General features: G+C 45.8%; 1 protein-coding gene across 1 annotated transcript; it reads right to left on the bottom strand.

Annotated features, from left to right (window-relative positions):
- Positions 1–14415: 14415 nt before the first annotated feature.
- LOC115185014 (uncharacterized) lies at positions 14416–20250 on the bottom strand. Its single transcript, XM_029745617.1, has 2 exons — positions 19527–20250; positions 14416–16909 (listed from the first exon to the last, which is right to left on the bottom strand). Exon 2 carries the CDS (start codon positions 16689–16691, stop codon positions 15558–15560), a length of 1134 nt encoding a protein of 377 aa, XP_029601477.1. The 5' UTR covers positions 16692–16909; positions 19527–20250; the 3' UTR covers positions 14416–15557.
- Positions 20251–27046: the final 6796 nt, after the last annotated feature.

The following is a 27046-nucleotide window of genomic DNA, read 5'->3' as shown; positions in this document are numbered from 1 at the left end:
AGGACCATACAGTAGGGAGGTAGAGGACCATACAGTAGGGAGGGTAGACCATACAGTAGGGAGGGTAGACCATACAGTAGGGAGGGTAGAGGACCATACAGTAGGGAGGGTAGACCATCCAGTAGGGAGGGTAGAGGACCATACAGTAGGGAGGGTAGAGGACCATACAGTAGGGAGGGTAGAGAACCATACAGTAGGGGGGGTAGAGGACCATAGAATCTGTTCATTAGCGAACGGCAAAAAAAATTCTGCATTGTTGGCAGAATAGATGGATGCAGTTCAATGCATGAGAGTATTCAGACCACTTTACTTTTTCACATTTTGTTAGGTTACAGCCTTATTCTAAAATTGATTAAATCGTTTTTTTCCCCTCATCAATCTACACACAATACCCCATAATGACAAAGCAAAAACTGTTTTTTAGACATTTTTGGATAATTCTTCAAAAATGAAAAATGTAAATATCACATTTACTTAAGTTTTCAGACCCTTTACTCAGTACTTTGTTGAAGCACCTTTGACAGTGATTACAGCCTCGAGTCTTAGGTATGAAGCTACAAGCTTGGCATTTCAACTGTATTTATTTTGAGAGTTTCTCCCATTCGTCTCTACGGATCCTCTCAAGCTCTGTCAGGTTGGATGGGGAGCGTCGCTGCACAGCTATTTTCAGGTCTCTTCAGATATGTTAGATTGGGTTCAAGTCCGGGCTCTGGCTGGGCCATTCAAGGACATTCCGAGACTTGTCCCGAAGCCACTCCTGCGTTGTCTTGACTGTGTGCTTAGGGTCGTTGTCCTGTTGAAAGGTGAACTGTCGCCCCAGTCTGAGGTCCTGAGCACTCTGGAGCAGGTTTTCATCATGGATCTCTGTACTTTGCGCCGTTCATCTTTGCCTCGATCCTGACTATTCTCCCAGTCCCTGCTGCTGAAAAACATCCCCACAGCATGATGCTGCCACCACCATGCTTCACCGTAGGGATGGTGCCAGGTTTCCTCCAGACGTGACGCTTGGCATTCAGACCAAAGAGTTCAATCTTAGTTTCATCAGACCAGAGAATCTGGTTTCTCACACACGGTCGCATTGCCACTCTATATTGCTATTGAATTTTCACAATTGCTTTACTAAACGTAATTCCCAAACATTCTATGATTTTATGAAAATGTGAAAATGACCATATTTAAGTGCTTGTTAGAGAATGTAAAGAAAGGAGGGAACAATACTGTGAGATTGTGTACACCTGGGGGTGTATATGAACACGTTTTAATAACATTTAACGTTGCTAAAATGCTGTCAGTTCCACTTTAAATATGACTAAGTTTCAATGTTCTCCACTTCGTCTCACAGGTCTCCTTCCAAACAGGATTTTCACACTCCTCCATTTTCACTGGAAACATCAAATGGAATGTTCTGGATGGGGTTAGTTTTACAGCTGATGACTGATCTGACTGAATCCTTTGGTTTTATGTCCTGTAAGCATGGTTTGGATTGGCTTGGTGACTAACTGTTGCGTGCCATTTTTCGACAAAGGAAAATGGTCCTCAGACACATACTCACACACACGCATGCCATGTAGTTGGAAAATAAGGTTAGAAACAAGTGTTCAGCAATTCTCTGTAATTACTCCCCTATAACTTTTGAACTTAATTGGCAAATGAAGACATGGTTTAAACCTTGGGTAGATGTTCCTTCCCCCGGGGAGACCAGAAGCCTCAGGCACAGGGGATGGTGTCACTTTCTCTCGCTTGCTCTGTGTGTGTGTGTGTGTGTTCCCTGTATATCCCACTGGTTCAAGGCTATCTGCAGAGACGCCACACAGGAGGCAATTAAAGTGTGTTGAAGGAGTGTGTTGAAGGAGTGTGTTGAAGGAGTGTGTTGAAGGAGTGTGTTGAAGGAGTGTGTTGAAGGAGTGTGTTGAAGGAGGGAACTATACCAGCACACCACACATATGCCCCTAGCCACATCAAAGGACCCCTCATAACCCAAGTGCTGGGTGGTCTCCCCCTGCCTTAAGACCAACTGGGTTATGGTTAGGGGGGGGGGGGGGGTACCGTGGGCTACCGTGTTCTGTCTAACTGGGGAGACATGTTTGTTCAGTTTGCTTTAGCTGAGATAGCAACAAGTATGAGCTAAGACTGAGGAGAACCTGAGTATAATGCTACACACCAACACACACACACGTAGACGTACAGTATGTAGACACTGACACACACACGTAGACATACAGTATGTAGACACTGACACACACAAACACACTGAAACCCCCCCCCCCATGACACCGTATAACTCTGAGAGCAGCTCAGATTCATCACTACAGATTTAGTCCGCTGTCTCTGCTTTTCACTTTCATCCCCCGTTCTCTCCTTCTCTCCGTTTTCTCCCTCCAGCTCCATCACTCATCCCCCTCCTCCGTTTTCTCTCTCCGTCCTCACACCCTCTCCATCATCTCTTTGTCTCTCCATCCTTCCCCCCATTGCTTTAGCTCCATATTCCTGTCCTCCCTCATCACCTCCCACTCTCCATCTTACCTTCCCTCCTTCTTCTTTAAAAATGGACTTCCTCCCAATTCTCCCTTCTCTTTTTTTGGATACAACCCCCACCACCCAATCCCCCTGCCTCACTCTCTCTCTCCTCCCTCTGTTCACCCCTCCCTCTGTCAGACACCCATAAATCAGTGTCCCAGCATGCTCACTGGAATGTCCAGTTGTCTCTTGTCTCGCTGTCTTTATCTCAGTGTATTGAGAACCCAGCATTTCTCTCTCTCTCTGGCCAGGGCATGGTGGAGGGTTGAGTGGAGAGCAGAGCAGAGGAGTGGTGACCTGTGTGTTCTCCGCTGGCTGAGTGTAATATGATAAAGTCCTGTGAAGATCTGTGTGAGAGGAGCACAAGGCAGCCATCCCCCTGCTCTGGCATCTCTCTGTTCTGATGTCTTCTGTCAGAGCAGCCGAGGGGAGCGGAGACAGAACACAGCAGATAACCTAACGGCTAGCCTTCTCAAGGTCCCTGAATATCATTTGCTGTTTTTCGCAGAGGACAATGGAGAGAACAACCAGGAGTAATGTTAAATTCTTGTAACATTGGATGAGACAAATGTGGGTGTTTGGGAGATGGACTGAAGAAAGGCACCTGGGTAGTCAAGGTCAGCTGAGTGTTACTTTGTACTTCAAGAGAACACACAATAAGAAACTGAGAGAGAGAGAGAGTGTGTGTGTGTGTGTGTGTGTGTGTGTGTGTGTGTGTGTGTGTGTGTACAACTGGGGCCCTGAAGGACATGTTACACTGAGTCTGACACCAGTCATCCCTGGAATGATGTTACACTGAGTCTGCTCAACATCTGCTGTCCCAAACACACTTCAGCGGGAATGAGTCAAATTAAGAGCATTTCCTGCAATCTGTACAGAGCTGAGAGAAGGTCATCTTTACTGGAACACCAGCAGACCAAGTGAAACATACAGCAGGCCGGTCAGAAAATCCTGGGCGGACTCCCTCCCTCCGCATCTCCAATTGGTTAAGCCAGGCAAAAACACAGCAGCTCCAAGGTCAAGCCGGGGGACTGGGAAGAGAAGGGATATCAACATGATGAACCACTGGCTGGGTGACTGGCTTACTGACTGGCTGGCTGGCTGGCTACCACTGCCACTTACCGTCCCATCTTCCTCAGTAAAGTACACTACACTGCAGCTGTCTGCTTTTCCCATGGGCTCCATCTGTATGGGCCGAATCAGAACTTGTGAAGAGCATAGTCTACTAGAATGGCTTTTGCTTAAAGGTCCAATGCAGCCGTTTTTATCTCAATATCACATCATTTCTGGGTAACAAATAACATTTTCAAAAATAAACAAAAGTAGCTTTTTAGCAAAGAACAATTTCTGAAGCAAGAATTTTGCTAGGACTGTCTGGGAGTGGTCTGAGTGGGGAGGGGAAAACTAAAAACTAGCTGTTATTGGCAGAAAGGTTATGAACTCTCTTTCTTATTGGTCTATTGACTAATTTATAGCGTGGTGACGTCACCATTCTACTGCCATTTACGTTATGTTTGTATTGTTATTTTTTTCCTATTTCTTATTTTTGTTGCATTGTCGAGAAGAAACTTACAAGTAAGTATTTAGTTGGACCATGTATGCCATGCGTATCCGCTACATATGACTAATAAAACTTGTACCAGGCAGGTACAACTTGTACCAGTCCATCCCTCCAAAACAGGCTCTTACACAAAAATTGGATTCTCATATTTTTCACAATCTCACAGTATTATTCCAACCTCATAGTGTGGAAATAAATATAAAAACACTGGAAATTGACGTTTTTGACTGCACTGGGCCTTTAATGAAATCATGCATAGATTGTTAATGGAAGACCAGACTTCTCCTGTCAGGGTCTGGGTCTCTGTGTGTAGGTCATGTCCAGAGAGTGAAATGGGTGCCAGAGGCTTTGAGAAGGGGAGTGAGGACGGTGAAATGGGTCCAGAGGCTTTGAGAAGGGGAGTGAGGACGTTGAAATGGGTCCAGAGGCTTTGAGAAGGGGAGTGAGGACAGTGAAATGGGTCCAGAGGCTTTGAGAAGGGGAGTGAGGACGGTGAAATGGGTCCAGAGGCTTTGAGAAGGGGAGTGAGGACAGTGAAATGGGTCCAGAGGCTTTGAGAAGGGGAGTGAGGACAGTGAAATGGGTCCAGAGGCTTTGAGAAGGGGAGTGAGGACAGTGAAATGGGTCCAGAGGCTTTGAGAGGGAGTGAGGACAGTGAAATGGGTCCAGAGGCTTTGAGAAGGGAGTGAGGACAGTGAAATGGGTCCAGAGGCTTTGAGAAGGGGAGTGAGGACAGTGAAATGGGTCCAGAGTATTTGAGAAGGGGAGTGAGGACGGTGAAATGGGTCCAGAGGCTTTGAGAAGGGGAGTGAGGACAGTGAAATGGGTCCAGAGGCTTTGAGAAGGGGAGTGAGGACAGTGAAATGGGTCCAGAGGCTTTGAGAAGGGGAGTGAGGACGTTGAAATGGGTCCAGAGGCTTTGAGAAGGGGAGTGAGGACAGTGAAATGGGGGTCAGAGGCTTTGACAAGGGGAATGAGGACGGTGAAATGGGGGTCAGAGGCTTTGAGAAGGGGAGTGAGGACAGTGAAATGGGTCCAGAGGCTTTGAGAAGGGGAGTGAGGACAGTGAAATGGGTCCAGAGGCTTTGAGAAGGGGAGTGAGGACGGTGAAATGGGTCCAGAGGCTTTGAGAAGGGGAGTGAGGACGGTGAAATGGGGGTCAGAGGCTTTGAGAAGGGGAGTGAGGACAGTGAAATGGGGGCCAGAGGCTTTGAGAAGGGGAGTGAGGACAGTGAAATGGGGGTCAGAGGCTTTGAGAAGGGGAGTGAGGATGGTGAAATGGGGGCAGAGGCTTTGAGAAGGGGAGAGAGGACAGTGAAATGGGGGTCAGAGGCTTTGAGAAGGGGAGAGAGGACAGTGAAATGGGGGTCAGAGGCTTTGAGAAGGGGAGAGAGGACAGTGAAATGGGGGTCAGAGTATTTCAGAAGGACGGTGAGGACGGTGAGAAGGGGGCTGCCAGCGTCCAATCAAAAATACACAGATGCCCTGCAGCTGCTCGTGTGCTCTGTTTGTCAATCAAAATTATACCTCTGCAAAGGCAGAACACACACACACACTCGCACACACACAAACACACTCACACACGCACACAGGGAGAGGACAGATGTGTGGAGAGTCAAGTCTGGACAGAGAGGGATCGATACACACTTACTGTGGTGATCTACTGGGAAAATAATCATGTGATCTACTGGGAAAATAATCATGTGATCTACTGGGAAGATAATCATGTGACCCAGTAGACAGGAAGATCATCATGTGACCCAGTAGACAGGAAGATCATCATGTGACCCAGTAGACAGGAAGATCATCATGTGACCCAGTAGACAGGAAGATCATCATGTGACCCAGTAGACAGGAAAATAATCATGTGAGCCAGTAGACAGGAAGATAATCATGTGAACCAGTAGACAGGAAGATCATCATGTGAGCCAGTAGACAGGAAGATAATCATGTGAACCAGTAGACAGGAAGATAATCATGTGAACCAGTAGACAGGAAGATAATCATGTGAACCAGTAGACAGGAAGATCATCATGTGACCCAGTAGACAGGAAGATAATCATGTGAGCCAGTAGACAGGAAGATAATCATGTGAACCAGTAGACAGGAAGATAATCATGTGAACCAGTAGACAGGAAGATAATCATGTGAACCAGTAGACAGGAAGATCATCATGTGAACCAGTAGACAGGAAGATAATCATGTGAACCAGTAGACAGGAAGATCATCATGTGAACCAGTAGACAGGAAGATAATCATGTGAACCAGTAGACAGGAAGATAATCATGTGAACCAGTAGACAGGAAGATAATCATGTGAACCAGTAGACAGGAAGATCATCATGTGAACCAGTAGACAGGAAGATAATCATGTGAACCAGTAGACAGGAAGATAATCATGTGAACCAGTAGACAGGAAGATAATCATGTGAACCAGTAGACAGGAAGATAATCATGTGAACCAGTAGACAGGAAGATAACCATGTGAACCAGTAGACAGGAAGATAATCATGTGAACCAGTAGACAGGAAGATAATCATGTGAACCAGTAGACAGGAAGATAATCATGTGAACCAGTAGACAGGAAGATAATCATGTGAACCAGTAGACAGGAAGATAATCATGTGAACCAGTAGACAGGAAGATAATCATGTGAACCAGTAGACAGGAAGATCATCATGTGAACCAGTAGACAGGAAGATAATCATGTGAACCAGTAGACAGGAAGATAATCATGTGAGCCAGTAGACAGGAAGATCATCATGTGAACCAGTAGACAGGAAGATAATCATGTGAACCAGTAGACAGGAAGATAATCATGTGAACCAGTAGACAGGAAGATAATCATGTGAACCAGTAGACAGGAAGATAATCATGTGAACCAGTAGACAGGAAGATCATCATGTGAACCAGTAGACAGGAAGATCATCATGTGAGCCAGTAGACAGGATGATAATCATGTGAGCCAGTAGACAGGAAGATAATCATGTGACCCAGTAGACAGGAAGATCATCATGTGAACCAGTAGACAGGAAGATAATCATGTGAACCAGTAGACAGGAAGATAATCATGTGAGCCAGTAGACAGGAAGATCATCATGTGAGCCAGTAGACAGGAAGATAATCATGTGAGCCAGTAGACAGGAAGATAATCATGTGAACCAGTAGACAGGAAGATAATCATGTGAGCCAGTAGACAGGAAGATAATCATGTGAACCAGTAGACAGGAAGATAATCATGTGAGCCAGTAGACAGGAAGATCATCATGTGAGCCAGTAGACAGGAAGATCATCATGTGAACCAGTAGACAGGAAGATAATCATGTGAGCCAGTAGACAGGAAGATCATCATGTGAACCAGTAGACAGGAAGATAATCATGTGAGCCAGTAGACAGGAAGATAATCATGTGAGCCAGTAGACAGGAAGATAATCATGTGAGCCAGTAGACAGGAAGATCATCATGTGAGCCAGTAGACAGGAAGATAATCATGTGAGCCAGTAACAGGAAGATAATCATGTGAACCAGTAGACAGGAAGATAATCATGTGAGCCAGTAGACAGGAAGATAATCATGTGAACCAGTAGACAGGAAGATAATCATGTGAGCCAGTAGACAGGAAGATCATCATGTGAGCCAGTAGACAGGAAGATAATCATGTGAGCCAGTAGACAGGAAGATAATCATGTGAGCCAGTAGAAGGGACCTGTTGATCAGTGGTGCCCTTACATGCCTGGGTCTGACTGTTACCCGCTACAGGAAACACTTTAGTACACTTCAAGCTGCTTGTCTACGCATTGTAAATGATTAAAACCCTATATTTACAGGCAATGGCACACTGGCACTGTGTAGGTCTGAAACCAAAACATTGAATCCCTGTAACCGTTAAACGGATGGAACAGCAGGGCTATAGTACGTTCACATGTTGGCTTTTCTGTCTTTTTATATACGTTTAGCTCTGCTGGCCGTAAAACATGTCAGCGCCTTCAGGCTGGGACCTGCTGTGTGTGTCTGTGTGTCTGTGTGTCTGTGCGTCTGTGCGTCTGTGCGTCTGTGTGTCTGTGCACGAGCGTGCGCAGGGAGAGAGAGAGATGGGTAGAGAGGGAGAGTAAGGGGAGAGAGAGAGATGGAGAGAGAGAGAGAGAGAGAGAGGGGGGGGGAGATGGAGAGAGGGAGAGAAGGAGAGGGATATGGAGAGAGGGCGAGAAGGAGAGAGAGATATGGAGAGAGGGCGAGAAGGAGAGAGAGATATGGAGAGAGGGCGAGAAGGAGAGAGGGATATGGAGTGACGGAGAGAAGGAGAGAGAGATATGGAGAGAGGGCGAGAAGGAGAGAGGGATATGGAGTGACGGAGAGAAGGAGAGAGGGATATGGAGTGAAGGAGAGAAGGAGAGAGGGAGGAGAAAGGGAGAGAAAGAGAGAGGGAGACGGAGAGAGGGAGGAGAAAGGGAGAGAAAGAGAGAGTTAGAAGGAGAGAGGGAGAAGGAGAAAGGGAGAGAAAGAGAGAGAGAGAAGGAGAGAGGGAAAAGGAGAAAGGGAGAGAAAAAGAGAGGGAGAAGGAGAGAGTGAGAAGGAGAGAGGGAGTACAGCACAGAAGAAACACCATCCGGGTGTCTTCCTCACGTCCAGGTAGGAGCAGCAGCTTTCAACAACCAATCACAACTCTGCAGACGAGCCAACCCCAGCCTTGATCTGGCACGGGGCTGATGAAAAATAACTGGAGGAGAGGAAAGGGGGAACGACAGATGACAGGAATAAAGGAGAGTTATTAGGTTAAAGTGAGGCAGTGAGGGGGAGGGACTTGTGATGTGTTTTTACATGGAAAGATAGCAAACGTGACAACAGCACCACAACAAGGGTGGGCTTTAAATGACTCCCCCTTTCATCACCCTCTTATTCTCCCTGTCCTTTCTCCTTCCTTCTCTCTCTCTCTCTCTCTCACAGACGTAGACAAACACACCCCCTCATTTTGCTACCCTGTGTCTGACACACATCTTCGTCACAATAAACACAACAACAAGTTTCACCAACCAGCAAACTGCTCTAGTTCATATTGTTGTTCCTGTTTTCTGTATAAGGTCTTGGAGTTCAGTATAAAGCAGCATTCATCCTTTTTCTCATAGGACGATGTGTGTGTCGGTCAGTGTGTGTGTGTGTGTGTGTGTGTGTGTGTGTGTGTGTGTGTGTGTGTGTCGGTCAGTATGTGTGTGTGTGTGTGTGTGTGTGTGTGTGTGTGTGTGTGTGTGTGTGTGTGTGTGTGTGTGTGTGTGTCGGTCAGTATGTGTGTGTGTGTGTGTGTGTGTGTGTGTGTGTGTGTGTGTGTGTTTGTGTGTGTAGGATTTCTCACTTCTTAGATCAGAGAGCAGTTATGTCAACACAGGCAGCTCTGAAGGAGCCCCACGGTCCTGTTGACACTTTACAACACTGCTTGTTTTCTCTGACCACAGAGTTGACCTATCACCTGCCCTTATGCCCAATGAGGGGCTCGGTCTTTGAAATAGAAGGGCTGTGTCCCTTCTAGGGATTCTATTTCTATACAGCTTTCAGTGGTGGCGCCCCCTAATGTTCCGGTCAGGTACTTGATGTGATAATACTTGGGTGAGAAAAGTAAGCCCCCCATCTGCCAACCTGGATCTATGCCAATATTAACCCTCACATTCCACTTATGCCTAGCTCCACTCCTATTCCCCAGGCACTCTCTTTTGATGACTTCTGTAACCGCAATAGCCTTGGTTTCATGCATGTTAACATTAGAAGCCTCCTCCCTAAGTTTGCTTTATTCACTGCTTTAGCACACTCTGCCAACCCGGATGTCCTAGCCGTGTCTGAATCCTGGCTTAGGAAGACCACCAAAAACTCTGAAATCCCCATCTCTAACTACAACATTTTCAGACAAGATAGAACGGCCAAAGGGAGCGGTGTTGCAATCTACTGCAGAGATAGCCTGCAGAGTTCTGTCCTACTATCCAGGTCTGTACCCAAACAATTAGAACTTTTACTTTTAAAAATCCACCTCTCTAAAAACAAGTCTCTCACAGTTGCCGCCTGCTATAGACCACCCTCTGCCCCCGCTGTGCTCTGGACACCATATGTGAACTGATTGCCCCCCATCTATCTTCAGAGCTCATGCTGCTAGGTGACCTAAACTGGGACATGCTTAACACCCCAGCCATCCTACAATCTAAGCTTGATGCCCTCAATCTCACACAAATTATCAATGAACCTACCGAGTACCACCCCAAAGCCGTAAACACGGGCACCTTCATAGATATCATCCTAACCAACTTGCCCTCTAAATACACCTCTGCTGTTTTCAACCAAGATCTCAGCGATCACTGCCTCATTGCCTGCATCCGTAATGGGTCATCGGTCAAACGACCACTCATCACTGTCAAACGCTCCCTGAAACACTTCAGCGAGCAGGCCTTTCTAATCGACATGGCCCTGGTATCCTGGAAGGATATTGACCTCATCCCTTCAGTAGAGGATGCCTGGTTATTTTTTTTAAATGCATTCCTCACCATCTTAAATAAGCATTCCCCATTCAAGAAATGTAGAACCAGGAACAGATATAGCCCTTGGTTCTCTCCAGACCTGACTGCCCTTAACCAACACAAAAACATCCTGTGGCGGACTGCACTAGCATCGAACAGCCCCCGTGATATGCAACTTTTCAGGGAAGTTAGAAACCAATATACACAGGCAGCTAGAAAAGCCAAGGCTAGCTTTTTCAAGCAGAAATCTGCTTCCTGCAACACAAACTCAAAAAAGTTCTGGGACACTGTAAAGTCCATGGAGAATAAGAGCACCTCCTCCCAGCTGCCCACTGCACTGAGGATAGGAAACTCTGTCACCACCGATAAATCCACTATAATTGAGAATTTCAATAAGCATTTTTCTACGGCTGGCCATGCTTTCCACCAGGCTACCCCTACCCCAGTCAACAGCACTGCACCCCCCACAGCTACTCGCCCAAGCCCCCACCATGTATCCTTCTCCCAAATCCAGTCAGCTGATGTTCTGAAAGAGCTGCAAAATCTGGACCCCTACAAATCAGCCGGGCTAGACAATCTGGACCCTCTCTTTCTAAAATTATCTGCCGAAATTGTTGCAACCCCTATTACTAGCCTGTTCAACCTCTCTTTCGTGTCGTCTGAGATTCCCAAAGATTGGAAAGCAGCTGAGGTCATCCCCCTCTTCAAAGGGCGGGACACTCTTAACCCAAACTGCTACAGACCTATATCTATCCTACCCTGCCTTTCTAAAGTCTTCGAAAGCCAAGTCAACAAACAGATCACCGACCATTTCGAATCCCACCGCACCTTCTCCGCTATGCAATCTGGTTTCAGAGCTGGTCATGGGTGCACCTCAGTCACGCTCAAGGTCCTAAACGATATCTTAACCACCATCGATAAGAAACAATACTGTGCAGCCGTATTCATTGACCTGGCCAAGGCTTTCGACTCTGTCAATCACCACATCCTCATTGGCAGACTCAATAGCCTTGGTTTCTCAAATGATTGCCTTGCCTGGTTCACCAACTACTTCTCTGATAGAGTTCAGTGTGTCAAATCGTAGGGCCTGTTGTCCGGGCCTCTGGCAGTCTCTATGGGGGTGCCACAGGGTTCAATTCTTGGGTCGACTCTTTTCTCTGTATACATCAATGATGTCGCTCTTGCTGCTGGTGATTCTCTGATCCACCTCTACGTAGACGACACCATTCTGTATACTTCTGGCCCTTCTTTGGACACTGTGTTAACTACCCTCCAGATGAGCTTCAATGCCATACAACTCTCCTTCCGTGGCCTCCAACTGCTCTTAAATACAAGTAAAACTAAATGCATGCTCTTCAACCAATCGCTGCTGCACCTGCCCGCCCGTCCAGCATCACTACTCTGGACAACTACAAATACCTAGATGTCTGGTTAGACTGTAACCTCTCCTTCCAGACTCACATCAAACATCTCCAATCCAAAGTTAAATCTAGAATTGGCTTCCTATATCGCAACAAAGCATCTTTCACTCATGCTGCCAAACACACCCTCGTAAAACTGACCATCCTACCGATCCTTGACTTCGGCGATGTCATTTACAAAATAGCCTCCAATACCCTACTCAATAAATTGGATGCAGTCTAACACAGTGCCATCCGTTTTGTCACCAAAGCCCCATATACTACCTACAACAGCGACCTGTACGTTCTCGTTGGCTGGCCCTCGCTTCATACTCATCGCCAAACCCACTGGCTCCAAGTCATCTACAAGACCCTGCTAGGTAAAGTTCCCCCTTAGCTCAGCTCGCTGGCCACCATAGCAGCACCCACCTGTAGCACGTGCTCCAACAGGTATATCTCTCTGGAGATATACCCAAAGCCAATTCCTCCTCTGGCCGTCTCTCCTTCCAGTTCTCTGCTGCCAATGACTGGAACGAACTTCAACAATCTCTCAAACTGGAAACACTTATCTCCCTCACTAGCTTTAAGCACCAGCTGTCAGAGCAGCTCACAGATTACTGCACCTGTACATTGCCCATCTATAATTTAGTCCAAACAACTACCTCTTCCCCTACTGTATTTATTTATTTATTTTGCTCCTTTGCACCCCATTATTTCTATTTCTACTTTGCACTTTCTTCCACTACAAATCTACCATTCCAGTGTTTTACTTGCTATATTGTATTTACTTCGCCACCATGGCCTTTTTTGCCTTTACCTCCCTTATCTCACCTCATTTGCTCACTTTGTATATAGACTTATTTTTCTACTATATTATTGACTGTATGTTTGTTTTACTCCATGTGTAACTCTGTGTTGTTGTATATGTCAAACTGCTTGCTTTATCTTGGCCAGGTCGCAATTGTAAATGAGAACTTGTTCTCAACTTGACTACCTGGTTAAATAAAGGTGAAATAAAATAAATAAAAAACAGTCCACTTATGACGCATGACTGATACACCTTGTTCATTTTGCTCCAGTGTTTAAACACCTATTGTGGAAAAATGCATTGATGGTATAGCGAGTGTTACTTTACTCACAGTGAAAGGTTGACCCACCTATTTTCTTGACCACTGCATCAATACCTATGGTAGTGGCTGAAACAGCTTGTGGCTCTGCATTTTGGCCCAGAGAAAAGGCAGCCAGGGAGAGAGGGTTTCATGTATAATTAAAGGGATTTAAATGGCTTCTTCAAAGTAGACCCTGATTCCTATCAGCAAGCCACATAATCACTCATAGTCATTATCAACCTCTCACCCTCTCTCTCACACCTTCTCCCCTTCTCCCGTCTCTATCCCTCTCCCTCAGGTTCCCTCTCTTGTTCTACATCTCCCTCCCCTTTGTCTCTCTCTCCCCCTTCTCTGTCTGTATGGGTGACAAGAGCTAGGCCCCCCCCTCACTGTCACCCCCCTCTCCCTTTCTCCATCCTCCTTCTGGGTGTGAGCCTCCAGGTCTCAGTGTGTACACAGTAGGTCAGGGAAGGGTGAGCATGATTTATAGTTAGCATCTTGGTGAGTAAGTTGCACACACACACATACACACACACACACAGACACACACACAGACATACACACACACACACAGACACACACACAGACACACACACACAGACACACACACACACACACAGACACACACACACACAGACACACACACATACACACACACACACACAGACACACACACACACACACACACAGACATACACATACACACACACACACAGACACACACAGACACACACACACACACACACATACACACATACACAGACACACACACACACACACACACACACACACACAGACACACACATACACATACACACACACACACACACATTCACACACACACACGGACACACACAGACACACACAGACACACACACACAGACACACACACACACACACACAGACACACACATACACACATACACAGACACACACACACACACAGACACACACATACACACACACACACACACATTCACACACACACACGGACACACACAGACACACACAGACACACACAGACACACAGTACAGGCACAGGTACCCACACAGGTTCCCCATTCCAGCCATGATTATGAGCCGTCCTCACCTCAGCAGCTGCCTGTGACAGGCCTTCCTGGAATCAGCATATATTACCACCTAGCGGACAATGGGCTGTGTGTGTGTGTGTGTGTGTGTCTGTGTGTGTGTCTGTGTGTGTGTGTGTGTGTGTGTGTGTGTGTGTGTGTGTGTGTGTGTGTGTGTGTGTGTGTGTGTGTGTGTGTGTGTGTGTGTGTGTGAACAAAGTGAGAGCTGGTGGATGATCCAGGCCCAATAGACAGTGTGTTTTCCATATTTTTTCTTCAAACAATAGAACCACACCAGAACACAAACGGGTGACATAACAACACGGCTTTTAAATGATTTACAGGCAGCAAGTACACCCTGCTTAACGACACACATCCTTACCACAAACACAACACACTCCGCTAACACGTTAGCATGATGAAAATGTACTAAAACACATCCTCCAAGACAACCTGTTGTTCAACACCCCTTTAACAAGATACAGACAGCAGATAGCAGAGCTCTGTTTTCTCCTTCCCCTTTAACAAGATACAGACACAGACAGCAGAGCTCTGTTTTCCCCTTCCCCTTTAACAAGATACAGACACAGACAGCAGAGCTCTGTTTTCTCCTTCCCCTTTAACAAGATACAGACACAGACAGCAGAGCTCTGTTTTCTCCTTCCCCTTTAACAAGATACAGACACAGACAGCAGAGCTCTGTTTTCTCCTTCCCCTTTAACAAGATACAGACACAGACAGCAGAGCTCTGTTTTCTCCTTCCCCTTTAACAAGATACAGACACAGACAGCAGAGCTCTGTTTTCTCCTTCCCCTTTAACAAGATACAGACACAGACAGCAGAGCTCTGTTTTCTCCTTCCCCTTTAACAAGATACAGACACAGACAGCAGAGCTCTGTTTTCTCCTTCCCCTTTAACAAGATACAGACACAGACAGCAGAGCTCTGTTTTCTCCTTCCCCAAGATACAGACACAGACAGCAGAGCTCTGTTTTCTCCTTCCCCTTTAACAAGATACAGACACAGACAGCAGAGCTCTGTTTTCTCCTTCCCCTTTAACAAGATACAGACAGCACATAGCAGAGCTCTGTTTTCTCCTTCCCCTTTAACAAGATACAGACAGCAGATAGCAGAGCTCTGTTTTCTCCTTCCCCTTTAACAAGATACAGACACAGACAGCAGAGCTCTGTTTTCTCCTTCCCCTTTAACAAGATACAGACACAGACAGCAGAGCTCTGTTTTCTCCTTCTCCTTTAACAAGATACAGACACAGACAGCAGAGCTCTGTTTTCCCCTTCTCCTTTAACAAGATACAGACACAGACAGCAGAGCTCTGTTTTCCCCTTCTCCTTTAACAAGATACAGACACAGACAGCAGAGCTCTGTTTTCTCCTTCCCCTTTCTTTTCAGTTTATGTCTCTGTCTTGGAATCAGTGCAGCCCTTGAAAAGCGAGAGAATATTGTGTGCGCTGGAATGACATCCTCCTGGTTGTAGAAGGGCATCCTCCTGGTTGTAGAAGGGCATCCTCCTGGTTGTAGAAGGGCAGCCTCCTGGTTGTGGAAGGGCAGCCTCCTGGTTGTGGAAGGGCATCCTCCTGGTTGTAGAAGGGCATCCTCCTGGTTGTAGAAGGGCAGCCTCCTGGTTGTGGAAGGGCAGCCTACTGGTTGTAGAAGGGCAGCCTCCTGGTTGTAGAAGGGCAGCCTCCTGGTTGTATAAGGGCAGCCTCCTGGTTGTAGAAGGGCAGCCTGCTGGTTGTAGAAGGGCATCCTCCTGGTTGTGGAAGGGCATCCTCCTGGTTGTGGAAGAGCAGCCTCCTGGTTGTAGAAGGGCAGCCTCCTGGTGGTAGAAGGGCAGACTCCTGGTTGTAGAATGGCAGCCTCCTGGTTGTGGAAGGGCATCCTCCTGGTTGTGGAAGGGCATCCTCCTGGTTGTGGAAGGGCAGCCTCCTGGTTGTGGAAGGGCATCCTCATGGTTGTAGAAGGGCAGCCTCCTGGTGGTAGAAGGGCAGCCTCCTGGTTGTAGAATGGCAGCCTCCTGGTTGTGGAAGGGCATCCTCCTGGTTGTGGAAGGGCATCCTCCTGGTTGTGGAAGGGCAGCCTCCTGGTTGTGGAAGGGCCGCCTCCTGGTTGTGGAAGGGCAGCCTCCTGGTTGTGGAAGAGCAGCCTCCTGGTTGTAGAAGGGCAGCCTCCTGGTTGTAGAAGGGCAGCCTCCTGGTTGTAGAAGGGCATCCTCCTGGTTGTAGAAGGGCATCCTCCTGGTTGTAGAAGGGCAGCCTCCTGGTTGTAGAAGGGCAGCCTCCTGGTTGTAGAAGGGCAGCCTCCTGGTTGTAGAAGGGCATCCTCCTGGTGGTAGAAGGGCAGCCTCCTGGTTGTAGAAGGGCAGCCTCCTGGTTGTAGAAGGGCAGCCTCCTGGTTGTAGAAGGGCATCCTCCTGGTTGTAGAAGGGCAGCCTCCTGGTTGTAGAAGGGCATCCTCCTGGTGGTAGAAGGGCAGCCTCCTGGTTGTAGAGTGGCAGCCTGGCTGCCTGACATAGATGGAGGCTCATAAAATCACTCCCAGTCAGGAACGGTGCAGGCTTCAAACCGGCCTCTTTAAAGAGCCCCGAGCACACGTGCTCAAATAAACCCTGCACACGCTGTCACATAAAAACACACAGGGGGGTGGAGAATAAAGAGAGAGAGAGAGAGAGAGAGACACGAGCAGACCTGAGCACAAGGGAGAGTGATGGGGTTACGGGGTTGTGGAGTCTACAGAGGGGACAGACTTGGAGGAGAGAAGAGAGAGAAGAGAAGAGAAGAGAAGAGAGTGTGATCAGTCACCTGAACCTCCTATATGCTCCACCATTGGCCAGCTTTCTGCCAGCACTCCTCCAGTAAGATGCCACTAAGAATGAACGTCTGTCTGTCTGTCTGTCTGTCTGTCTGTCTGTCTGTCTGTCTGTCTGTGTCTGTCTGTGTCTGTGTGTGTCTGTCTGTGTGTGTCTGTCTGTCTGTGTCTGTGGAGAGAGGGGGGAACAGACACACACAGACACAAGCCGTCTCTGTGGGATGGTCTGAGGACCAGAGAGAGACCCTCCTCACTAACCAGAGCCCAAACAGAGAGACTGCTCCAGAGAGAGAGACCCTCCTCACTAACGAGAGCCCAAACAGAGAGACTGCTCCAGAGAGAGAGAGAGACCCTCCTCACTAACCAGAGCCCAAACAGAGAGACTGCTCCAGAGAGAGAGAGACCCTCCTCACTAACCAGAGCCCAAACAGAGAGACTGCTCCAGAGAGAGAGACCCTCCTCACTAACCAGAGCCCAAACAGAGAGACTGCTCCAGAGAGAGAGAGACCCTCCTCACTAACCAGAGCCCAAACAGAGAGACTGCTCCAGAGAGAGAGACCCTCCTCACTAACCAGAGCCCAAACAGAGAGACTGCTCCAGAGAGAGAGACCCTCCTCACTATCCAGAGCCCAAACAGAGACTACTCCAGAGAGAGAGAGACCCTCCTCACTAACCAGAGCCCAAACAGAGAGACTACTCCAGAGAGAGAGAGACCCTCCTCACTAACCAGAGCCCAAACAGAGAGACTGCTGCAGAGAGAGAGACCCTCCTCACTAACCAGAGCCCAAACAGAGAGACTGCTCCAGAGAGAGAGAGAGACCCTCCTCACTAACCAGAGCCCAAACAGAGAGACTACTCCAGAGAGAGAGAGACCCTCCTCACTAACCAGAGCCCAAACAGAGAGACTGCTCCAGAGAGAGAGACCCTCCTCACTAACCAGAGCCCAAACAGAGAGACTGCTCCAGAGAGAGACCCTCCTCACTAACCAGAGCCCAAACAGAGAGACTGCTCCAGAGAGAGAGACCCTCCTCACTAACCAGAGCCCAAACAGAGAGACTGCTCCAGAGAGAGAGACCCTCCTCACTAACCAGAGCCCAAACAGAGAGACTGCTCCAGAGAGAGACTCCTCACTAACCAGAGCCCAAACAGAGAGACTGCTCCAGAGAGAGAGACCCTCCTCACTAACCAGAGCCCAAACAGAGAGACTGCTCCAGAGAGAGAGACCCTCCTCACTAACCAGAGCCCAAACAGAGAGACTGCTCCAGAGAGAGACCCTCCTCACTAACCAGAGCCCAAACAGAGAGACTGCTCCAGAGAGAGAGACCCTCCTCACTAACCAGAGCCCAAACAGAGAGACTGCTCCAGAGAGAGAGACCCTCCTCACTAACCAGAGCCCAAACAGAGAGACTGCTCCAGAGAGAGAGACCCTCCTCACTAACCAGAGCCCAAACAGAGAGACTGCTCCAGAGAGAGAGACCCTCCTCACTAACCAGAGCCCAAACAGAGAGACTGCTCCAGAGAGAGAGACCCTCCTCACTAACGAGAGCCCAAACAGAGAGACTGCTCCAGAGAGAGAGAGACCCTCCTCACTAACCAGAGCCCAAACAGAGAGACTGCTCCAGAGAGAGAGAGACCCTCCTCACTAACCAGAGCCCAAACAGAGAGACTGCTCCAGAGAGAGAGACCCTCCTCACTAACCAGAGCCCAAACAGAGAGACTGCTCCAGAGAGAGAGAGACCCTCCTCACTAACCAGAGCCCAAACAGAGAGACTGCTCCAGAGAGAGAGACCCTCCTCACTAACCAGAGCCCAAACAGAGAGACTACTCCAGAGAGAGAGAGACCCTCCTCACTAACCAGAGCCCAAACAGAGAGACTGCTGCAGAGAGAGAGACCCTCCTCACTAACCAGAGCCCAAACAGAGAGACTGCTCCAGAGAGAGAGAGACCCTCCTCACTAACCAGAGCCCAAACAGAGAGACTACTCCAGAGAGAGAGAGACCCTCCTCACTAACCAGAGCCCAAACAGAGAGACTACTCCAGAGAGAGAGAGACCCTCCTCACTAACCAGAGCCCAAACAGAGAGACTGCTCCAGAGAGAGAGACCCTCCTCACTAACCAGAGCCCAAACAGAGAGACTGCTCCAGAGAGAGAGACCCTCCTCACTATCCAGAGAATGTCTACCCCCCCCTTTAACATCACAATAGGCCGTTCCACCTCCGGTCCTCCTTCATTGGAGTGATCCATCTAGATCCAGCAGCCTACATGCAGGGGTAGACTAGACTAGAGACGAGCCCATTAGCCAAGATGACCAGTTCTCTCCCCATTCTTCACTGATCCGTCACACTACTGAAGGGAGGAGCCTTCCAGTTCCCAGCCTCAAGCAGACGTGGTGTTTTCCTCCCTAACGACCTCCTGTCTCCACAACACACTGACTGGTTCAGACCAGACCAGACAGGGTCATTCAGTCACCTTAAACCACTGTCTGGTATGGATTCTTGAAGACCTCTCTCCTAAGAGTAGTTAGGCTCTGACAAGATCCTCTTCCCCATTTCACCTCTCTGTGGCCTCTGACTGCAACCAGGAAGTAATCAAGGCGTCACATGTGCAGAGACACTCCTTTGACCACGTGGACGGCTCTTACTGACCCCTTCCATTGACGTCTCTGTTGCTTCTTGTCTTCTGAAAGGAGAGCTAGAAAACACAGTCCAGGGTGAACTTTCCAGCCCAAATGAAAAGGGCAACACACCTCATACTCTATGTTGCTTGCAGTTATAGCAATAGTCTTCATTAGCCTTAGATTTTGCGTTGGAATTTCCACACTAATGGCTAAGCTGTGTATTGGGGGAGGTGAAGCTGATCCTAGATCTGTACCAAGGGGAAACTTCACCCCGAGCAGAGAAAACATGGACACTTGGGGCTGATGAGACAGTGGATCCCACCTTCAGCCCATTCAGCCACACAATCACTAAAGGACCACATCACAGAGACGACAAGGTGAAAAACCTACCGATGTGCCCTTGAGCAAGACACTTACATGTAACCTTCATTTGCTGACCCTGTAAAACAACCCATTCCACTGCACCTATCTGGTGTATATGACAATAAAACAGGTATTTCTGTTGGTTTTTAATGATATTATATTATTGTTTCAATCCTTTTAACCCATTGAGAGACACTCTGACAATAATGTATTATTACCAACTAACGACTAACTCATAACATCAAGGCTTCCCCGTTGTGTTGTTATCTAGCAGGGAACCTCGATGACCACCTTTATAGCTGAGTAAATACTGTTATCTAGCAGGGAACCTAGATAACCACCTTTATAGCTGAGAAAATACTGTTATCTAGCAGGGAACCTAGATAACCACCTTTATAGCTGAGTAAATACTGTTATCTAGCAGGGAACCTAGATGACCACCTTTATAGCTGAGTAAATACTGTTATCTAGCAGGGAACCTAGATGACCACCTTTATAGCTGAGTAAATACTGTTATCTAGCAGGGAACCTCGATAACCACCTTTATAGCTGAGTAAATACTGTTATCTAGCAGGGAACCTAGATGACCAGCTTTATAGCTGAGTAAATACTGTTATCTAGCAGGGAACCTCGATGACCACCTTTATAGCTGAGTAAATACTGTTATCTAGCAGGGAACCTCGATGACCACCTTTATAGCTGAGTAAATACTGTTATCTAGCAGGGAACCTAGATAACCACCTTTATAGCTGAGTAAATACTGTTATCTAGCAGGGAACCTAGATAACCACCTTTATAGCTGAGTAAATACTGTTATCTAGCAGGGAACCTAGATAACCACCTTATAGCTGAGTAAATACTGTTATCTAGCAGGGAACCTAGATAACCACCTTTATAGCTGAGTAAATACTGTTATCTAGCAGGGAACCTTGATGACCACCTTTATAGCTGAGTAAATACTGTTATCTAGCAGGGAACCTAGATAACCACCTTTATAGCTGAGTAAATACTGTTATCTAGCAGGGAACCTCGATGACCACCTTTATAGCTGAGTAAATACTGTTATCTAGTAGGGAACCTAGATAACCACCTTTATAGCTGAGTAAATACTGTTATCTAGCAGGGAACCTAGATAACCACCTTTATAGCTGAGTAAATACTGTTATCTAGCAGGGAACCTAGATAACCACCTTTATAGCTGAGTAAATACTGTTATCTAGCAGGGAACCTCGATGACCACCTTTATAGCTGAGTAAATACTGTTATCTAGCAGGGAACCTCGATGACCAGCTTTATAGCTGAGTAAATACTGTTATCTAGCAGGGAACCTAGATGACCACCTTTATAGCTGAGAAAATACTGTTATCTAGCAGGGAACCTAGATGACCAGCTTTATAGCTGAGTAAATACTGTTATCTAGCAGGGAACCTAGATAACCACCTTTATAGCTGAGTAAATACTGTTATCTAGCAGGGAACCTCGATAACCACCTTTATAGCTGAGTAAATACTGTTATCTAGCAGGGAACCTAGATAACCACCTTTATAGCTGAGTAAATACTGTTATCTAGCAGGGAACCTAGATAACCACCTTTATAGCTGAGTAAATACTGCTACCTAGCAGGGAACCTAGATAACCACCTTTATAGCTGAGTAAATACTGTTATCTAGCAGGGAACCTCGATGACCACCTTTATAGCTGAGTAAATACTGTTATCTAGCAGGGAACCTAGATAACCACCTTTATAGCTGAGTAAATACTGTTATCTAGCAGGGAACCTCGATAACCACCTTTATAGCTGAGTAAATACTGTTATCTAGCAGGGAACCTAGATAACCACCTTTATAGCTGAGTAAATACTGTTATCTAGCAGGGAACCTAGATAACCACCTTTATAGCTGAGTAAATACTGTTATCTAGCAGGGAACCTCGATGACCACCTTTATAGCTGAGGAAATACTGTTATCTAGCAGGGAACCTAGATAACCACCTTTATAGCTGAGTAAATACTGTTATCTAGCAGGGAACCTCGATGACCACCTTTATAGCTGAGTAAATACTGTTATCTAGTAGGGAACCTAGATAACCACCTTTATAGCTGAGTAAATACTGTTATCTAGCAGGGAACCTAGATAACCACCTTTATAGCTGAGTAAATACTGTTATCTAGCAGGGAACCTCGATGACCACCTTTATAGCTGAGTAAATACTGTTATCTAGCAGGGAACCTAGATAACCACCTTTATAGCTGAGTAAATACTGTTATCTAGCAGGGAACCTCGATAACCACCTTTATAGCTGAGTAAATACTGTTATCTAGCAGGGAACCTAGATAACCACCTTTATAGCTGAGTAAATACTGTTATCTAGCAGGGAACCTAGATAACCACCTTTATAGCTGAGTAAATACTGTTATCTAGCAGGGAACCTCGATGACCACCTTTATAGCTGAGGAAATACTGTTATCTAGCAGGGAACCTAGATAACCACCTTTATAGCTGAGTAAATACTGTTATCTAGCAGGGAACCTCGATGACCACCTTTATAGCTGAGTAAATACTGTTATCTAGTAGGGAACCTAGATAACCACCTTTATAGCTGAGTAAATACTGTTATCTAGCAGGGAACCTAGATAACCACCTTTATAGCTGAGTAAATACTGTTATCTAGCAGGGAACCTAGATAACCCCCTTTATAGCTGAGTAAATACTGTTATCTAGCAGGGAACCTCGATGACCACCTTTATAGCTGAGTAAATACTGTTATCTAGCAGGGAACCTCGATGACCACCTTTATAGCTGAGTAAATACTGTTATCTAGCAGGGAACCTCGATGACCAGCTTTATAGCTGAGTAAATACTGTTATCTAGCAGGGAACCTAGATGACCAGCTTTATAGCTGAGTAAATACTGTTATCTAGCAGGGAACCTCGATGACCACCTTTATAGCTGAGTAAATACTGTTATCTAGCAGGGAACCTAGATGACCACCTTTATAGCTGAGTAAATACTGTTATCTAGCAGGGAACCTAGATAACCACCTTTATAGCTGAGTAAATACTGTTATCTAGCAGGGAACCTCGATGACCACCTTTATAGCTGAGTAAATACTGTTATCTAGCAGGGAACCTCGATGACCAGCTTTATAGCTGAGTAAATACTGTTATCTAGCAGGGAACCTCGATGACCACCTTTATAGCTGAGTAAATACTGTTATCTAGCAGGGAACCTAGATGACCACCTTTATAGCTGAGTAAATACTGTTATCTAGCAGGGAAACTAGATGACCACCTTTATAGCTGAGTAAATACTGTTATCTAGCAGGGAACCTCGATGACCACCTTTATAGCTGAGTAAATACTGTTATCTAGCAGGGAACCTAGATGACCACCTTTATAGCTGAGTAAATACTGTTATCTAGCAGGGAACCTCGATAACCACCTTTATAGCTGAGTAAATACTGTTATCTAGCAGGGAACCTAGATAACCACCTTTATAGCTGAGTAAATACTGTTATCTAGCAGGGAACCTAGATAACCACCTTTATAGCTGAGTAAATACTGTTATCTAGCAGGGAACCTAGATAACCACCTTTATAGCTGAGTAAATACTGTTATCTAGCAGGGAACCTAGATAACCACCTTTATAGCTGAGTAAATACTGTTATCTAGCAGGGAACCTAGATAACCACCTTTATAGCTGAGTAAATACTGTTATCTAGCAGGGAACCTTGATGACCACCTTTATAGCTGAGTAAATACTGTTATCTAGCAGGGAACCTAGATAACCACCTTTATAGCTGAGTAAATACTGTTATCTAGCAGGGAACCTCGATGACCACCTTTATAGCTGAGTAAATACTGTTATCTAGTAGGGAACCTAGATAACCACCTTTATAGCTGAGTAAATACTGTTATCTAGCAGGGAACCTAGATAACCACCTTTATAGCTGAGTAAATACTGTTATCTAGCAGGGAACCTAGATAACCACCTTTATAGCTGAGTAAATACTGTTATCTAGCAGGGAACCTCGATGACCACCTTTATAGCTGAGTAAATACTGTTATCTAGCAGGGAACCTAGATAACCACCTTTATAGCTGAGTAAATACTGTTATCTAGCAGGGAACCTCGATGACCACCTTTATAGCTGAGTAAATACTGTTATCTAGTAGGGAACCTAGATAACCACCTTTATAGCTGAGTAAATACTGTTATCTAGCAGGGAACCTAGATAACCACCTTTATAGCTGAGTAAATACTGTTATCTAGCAGGGAACCTAGATAACCACCTTTATAGCTGAGTAAATACTGTTATCTAGCAGGGAACCTCGATGACCACCTTTATAGCTGAGTAAATACTGTTATCTAGCAGGGAACCTCGATAACCACCTTTATAGCTGAGTAAATACTGTTATCTAGCAGGGAACCTAGATAACCACCTTTATAGCTGAGTAAATACTGTTATCTAGCAGGGAACCTCGATGACCACCTTTATAGCTGAGTAAATACTGTTATATAGCAGGGAACCTCGATGACCACCTTTATAGCTGAGTAAATACTGTTATCTAGCAGGGAACCTAGATAACCACCTTTATAGCTGAGTAAATACTGTTATCTAGCAGGGAACCTCGATGACCACCTTTATAGCTGAGTAAATACTGTTATCTAGCAGGGAACCTAGATGACCACCTTTATAGCTGAGTAAATACTGTTATCTAGCAGGGAAACTAGATGACCACCTTTATAGCTGAGTAAATACTGTTATCTAGCAGGGAACCTCGATGACCACCTTTATAGCTGAGTAAATACTGTTATCTAGCAGGGAACCTAGATGACCACCTTTATAGCTGAGTAAATACTGTTATCTAGCAGGGAACCTCGATAACCACCTTTATAGCTGAGTAAATACTGTTATCTAGCAGAGAACCTAGATAACCACCTTTATAGCTGAGTAAATACTGTTATCTAGCAGGGAACCTAGATAACCACCTTTATAGCTGAGTAAATACTGTTATCTAGCAGGGAACCTAGATGACCAGCTTTATAGCTGAGTAAATACTGTTATCTAGCAGGGAACCTAGATAACCACCTTTATAGCTGAGTAAATACTGTTATCTAGCAGGGAACCTAGATGACCACCTTTATAGCTGAGTAAATACTGTTATCTAGCAGGGAACCTCGATGACCACCTTTATAGCTGAGTAAATACTGTTATCTACCAGGGAACCTAGATAACCACCTTTATAGCTGAGTAAATACTGTTATCTAGCAGGGAACCTAGATGACCACCTTTATAGCTGAGTAAATACTGTTATCTAGTAGGGAACCTAGATAACCACCTTTATAGCTGAGTAAATATTGTTATCTAGCAGGGAACCTAGATAACCACCTTTATAGCTGAGTAAATACTGTTATCTAGCAGGGAACCTAGATAACCACCTTTATAGCTGAGTAAATACTGTTATCTAGCAGGGAACCTCGATGACCACCTTTATAGCTGAGTAAATACTGTTATCTAGCAGGGAACCTCGATGACCACCTTTATAGCTGAGTAAATACTGTTATCTAGCAGGGAACCTCGATGACCACCTTTATAGCTGAGTAAATACTGTTATCTAGCAGGGAACCTAGATAACCACCTTTATAGCTGAGTAAATACTGTTATCTAGCAGGGAACCTAGATGACCAGCTTAATAGCTGAGTAAATACTGTTATCTAGCAGGGAACCTCGATAACCACCTTTATAGCTGAGTAAATACTGTTATCTAGCAGGGAACCTCGATAACCAACTTTATAGCTGAGTAAATACTGTTATCTAGCAGGGAACCTAGATAACCACCTTTATAGCTGAGTAAATACTGTTATCTAGCAGGGAACCTAGATAACCACCTTTATAGCTGAGTAAATACTGCTATCTAGCAGGGAACCTAGATAACCACCTTTATAGCTGAGTAAATACTGTTATCTAGCAGGGAACTTCGATGACCACCTTTATAGCTGAGTAAATACTGTTATCTAGCAGGGAACCTCGATGACCACCTTTATAGCTGAGTAAATACTGTTATCTAGCAGGGAACCTCGATGACCACCTTTATAGCTGAGTAAATACTGTTATCTAGCAGGGAACCTAGATGACCACCTTTATAGCTGAGTAAATACTGTTATCTAGTAGGGAACCTAGATAACCACCTTTATAGCTGAGTAAATACTGTTATCTAGCAGGGAACCTAGATAACCACCTTTATAGCTGAGTAAATACTGTTATCTAGCAGGGAACCTCGATGACCACCTTTATAGCTGAGTAAATACTGTTATCTAGCAGGGAACCTAGATGACCACCTTTATAGCTGAGTAAATACTGTTATCTAGCAGGGAACCTAGATGACCAGCTTTATAGCTGAGTAAATACTGTTATCTAGCAGGGAACCTAGATAACCACCTTTATAGCTGAGTAAATACTGTTATCTAGCAGGGAACCTAGATGACCAGCTTTATAGCTGAGTAAATACTGTTATCTAGCAGGGAACCTAGATGACCACCTTTATAGCTGAGTAAATACTGTTATCTAGCAGGGAACCTAGATGACCACCTTTATAGCTGAGTAAATACTGTTATCAAGCGGGGAACCTAGATAACCACCTTTATAGCTGAGTAAATACTGTTATCTAGCAGGGAACCTAGATAACCACCTTTATAGCTGAGTAAATACTGCTATCTAGCAGGGAACCTAGATAACCACCTTTATAGCTGAGTAAATACTGCTATCTAGCAGGGAACCTAGATAACCACCTTTATAGCTGAGTAAATACTGTTATCTAGCAGGGAACCTCGATGACCACCTTTATAGCTGAGTAAATACTGTTATCTAGCAGGGAACCTCGATGACAACCTTTATAGCTGAGTAAATACTGTTATCTAGCAGGGAACCTCGATGACCACCTTTATAGCTGAGTAAATACTGTTATCTAGCAGGGAACCTCGATGACCACCTTTATAGCTGAGTAAATACTGTTATCTAGCAGGGAACCTCGATGACCACCTTTATAGCTGAGTAAATACTGTTATCTAGCAGGGAACCTAGATAACCACCTTT

Source organism: Salmo trutta, unplaced genomic scaffold, assembly GCF_901001165.1.
Source record: "Salmo trutta unplaced genomic scaffold, fSalTru1.1, whole genome shotgun sequence".
NCBI lineage: Eukaryota > Metazoa > Chordata > Actinopteri > Salmoniformes > Salmonidae > Salmo > Salmo trutta.
The sequence above is the reverse complement of the archived record's forward strand: the minus strand, read 5'-3'. Positions and strand labels throughout refer to the sequence as shown.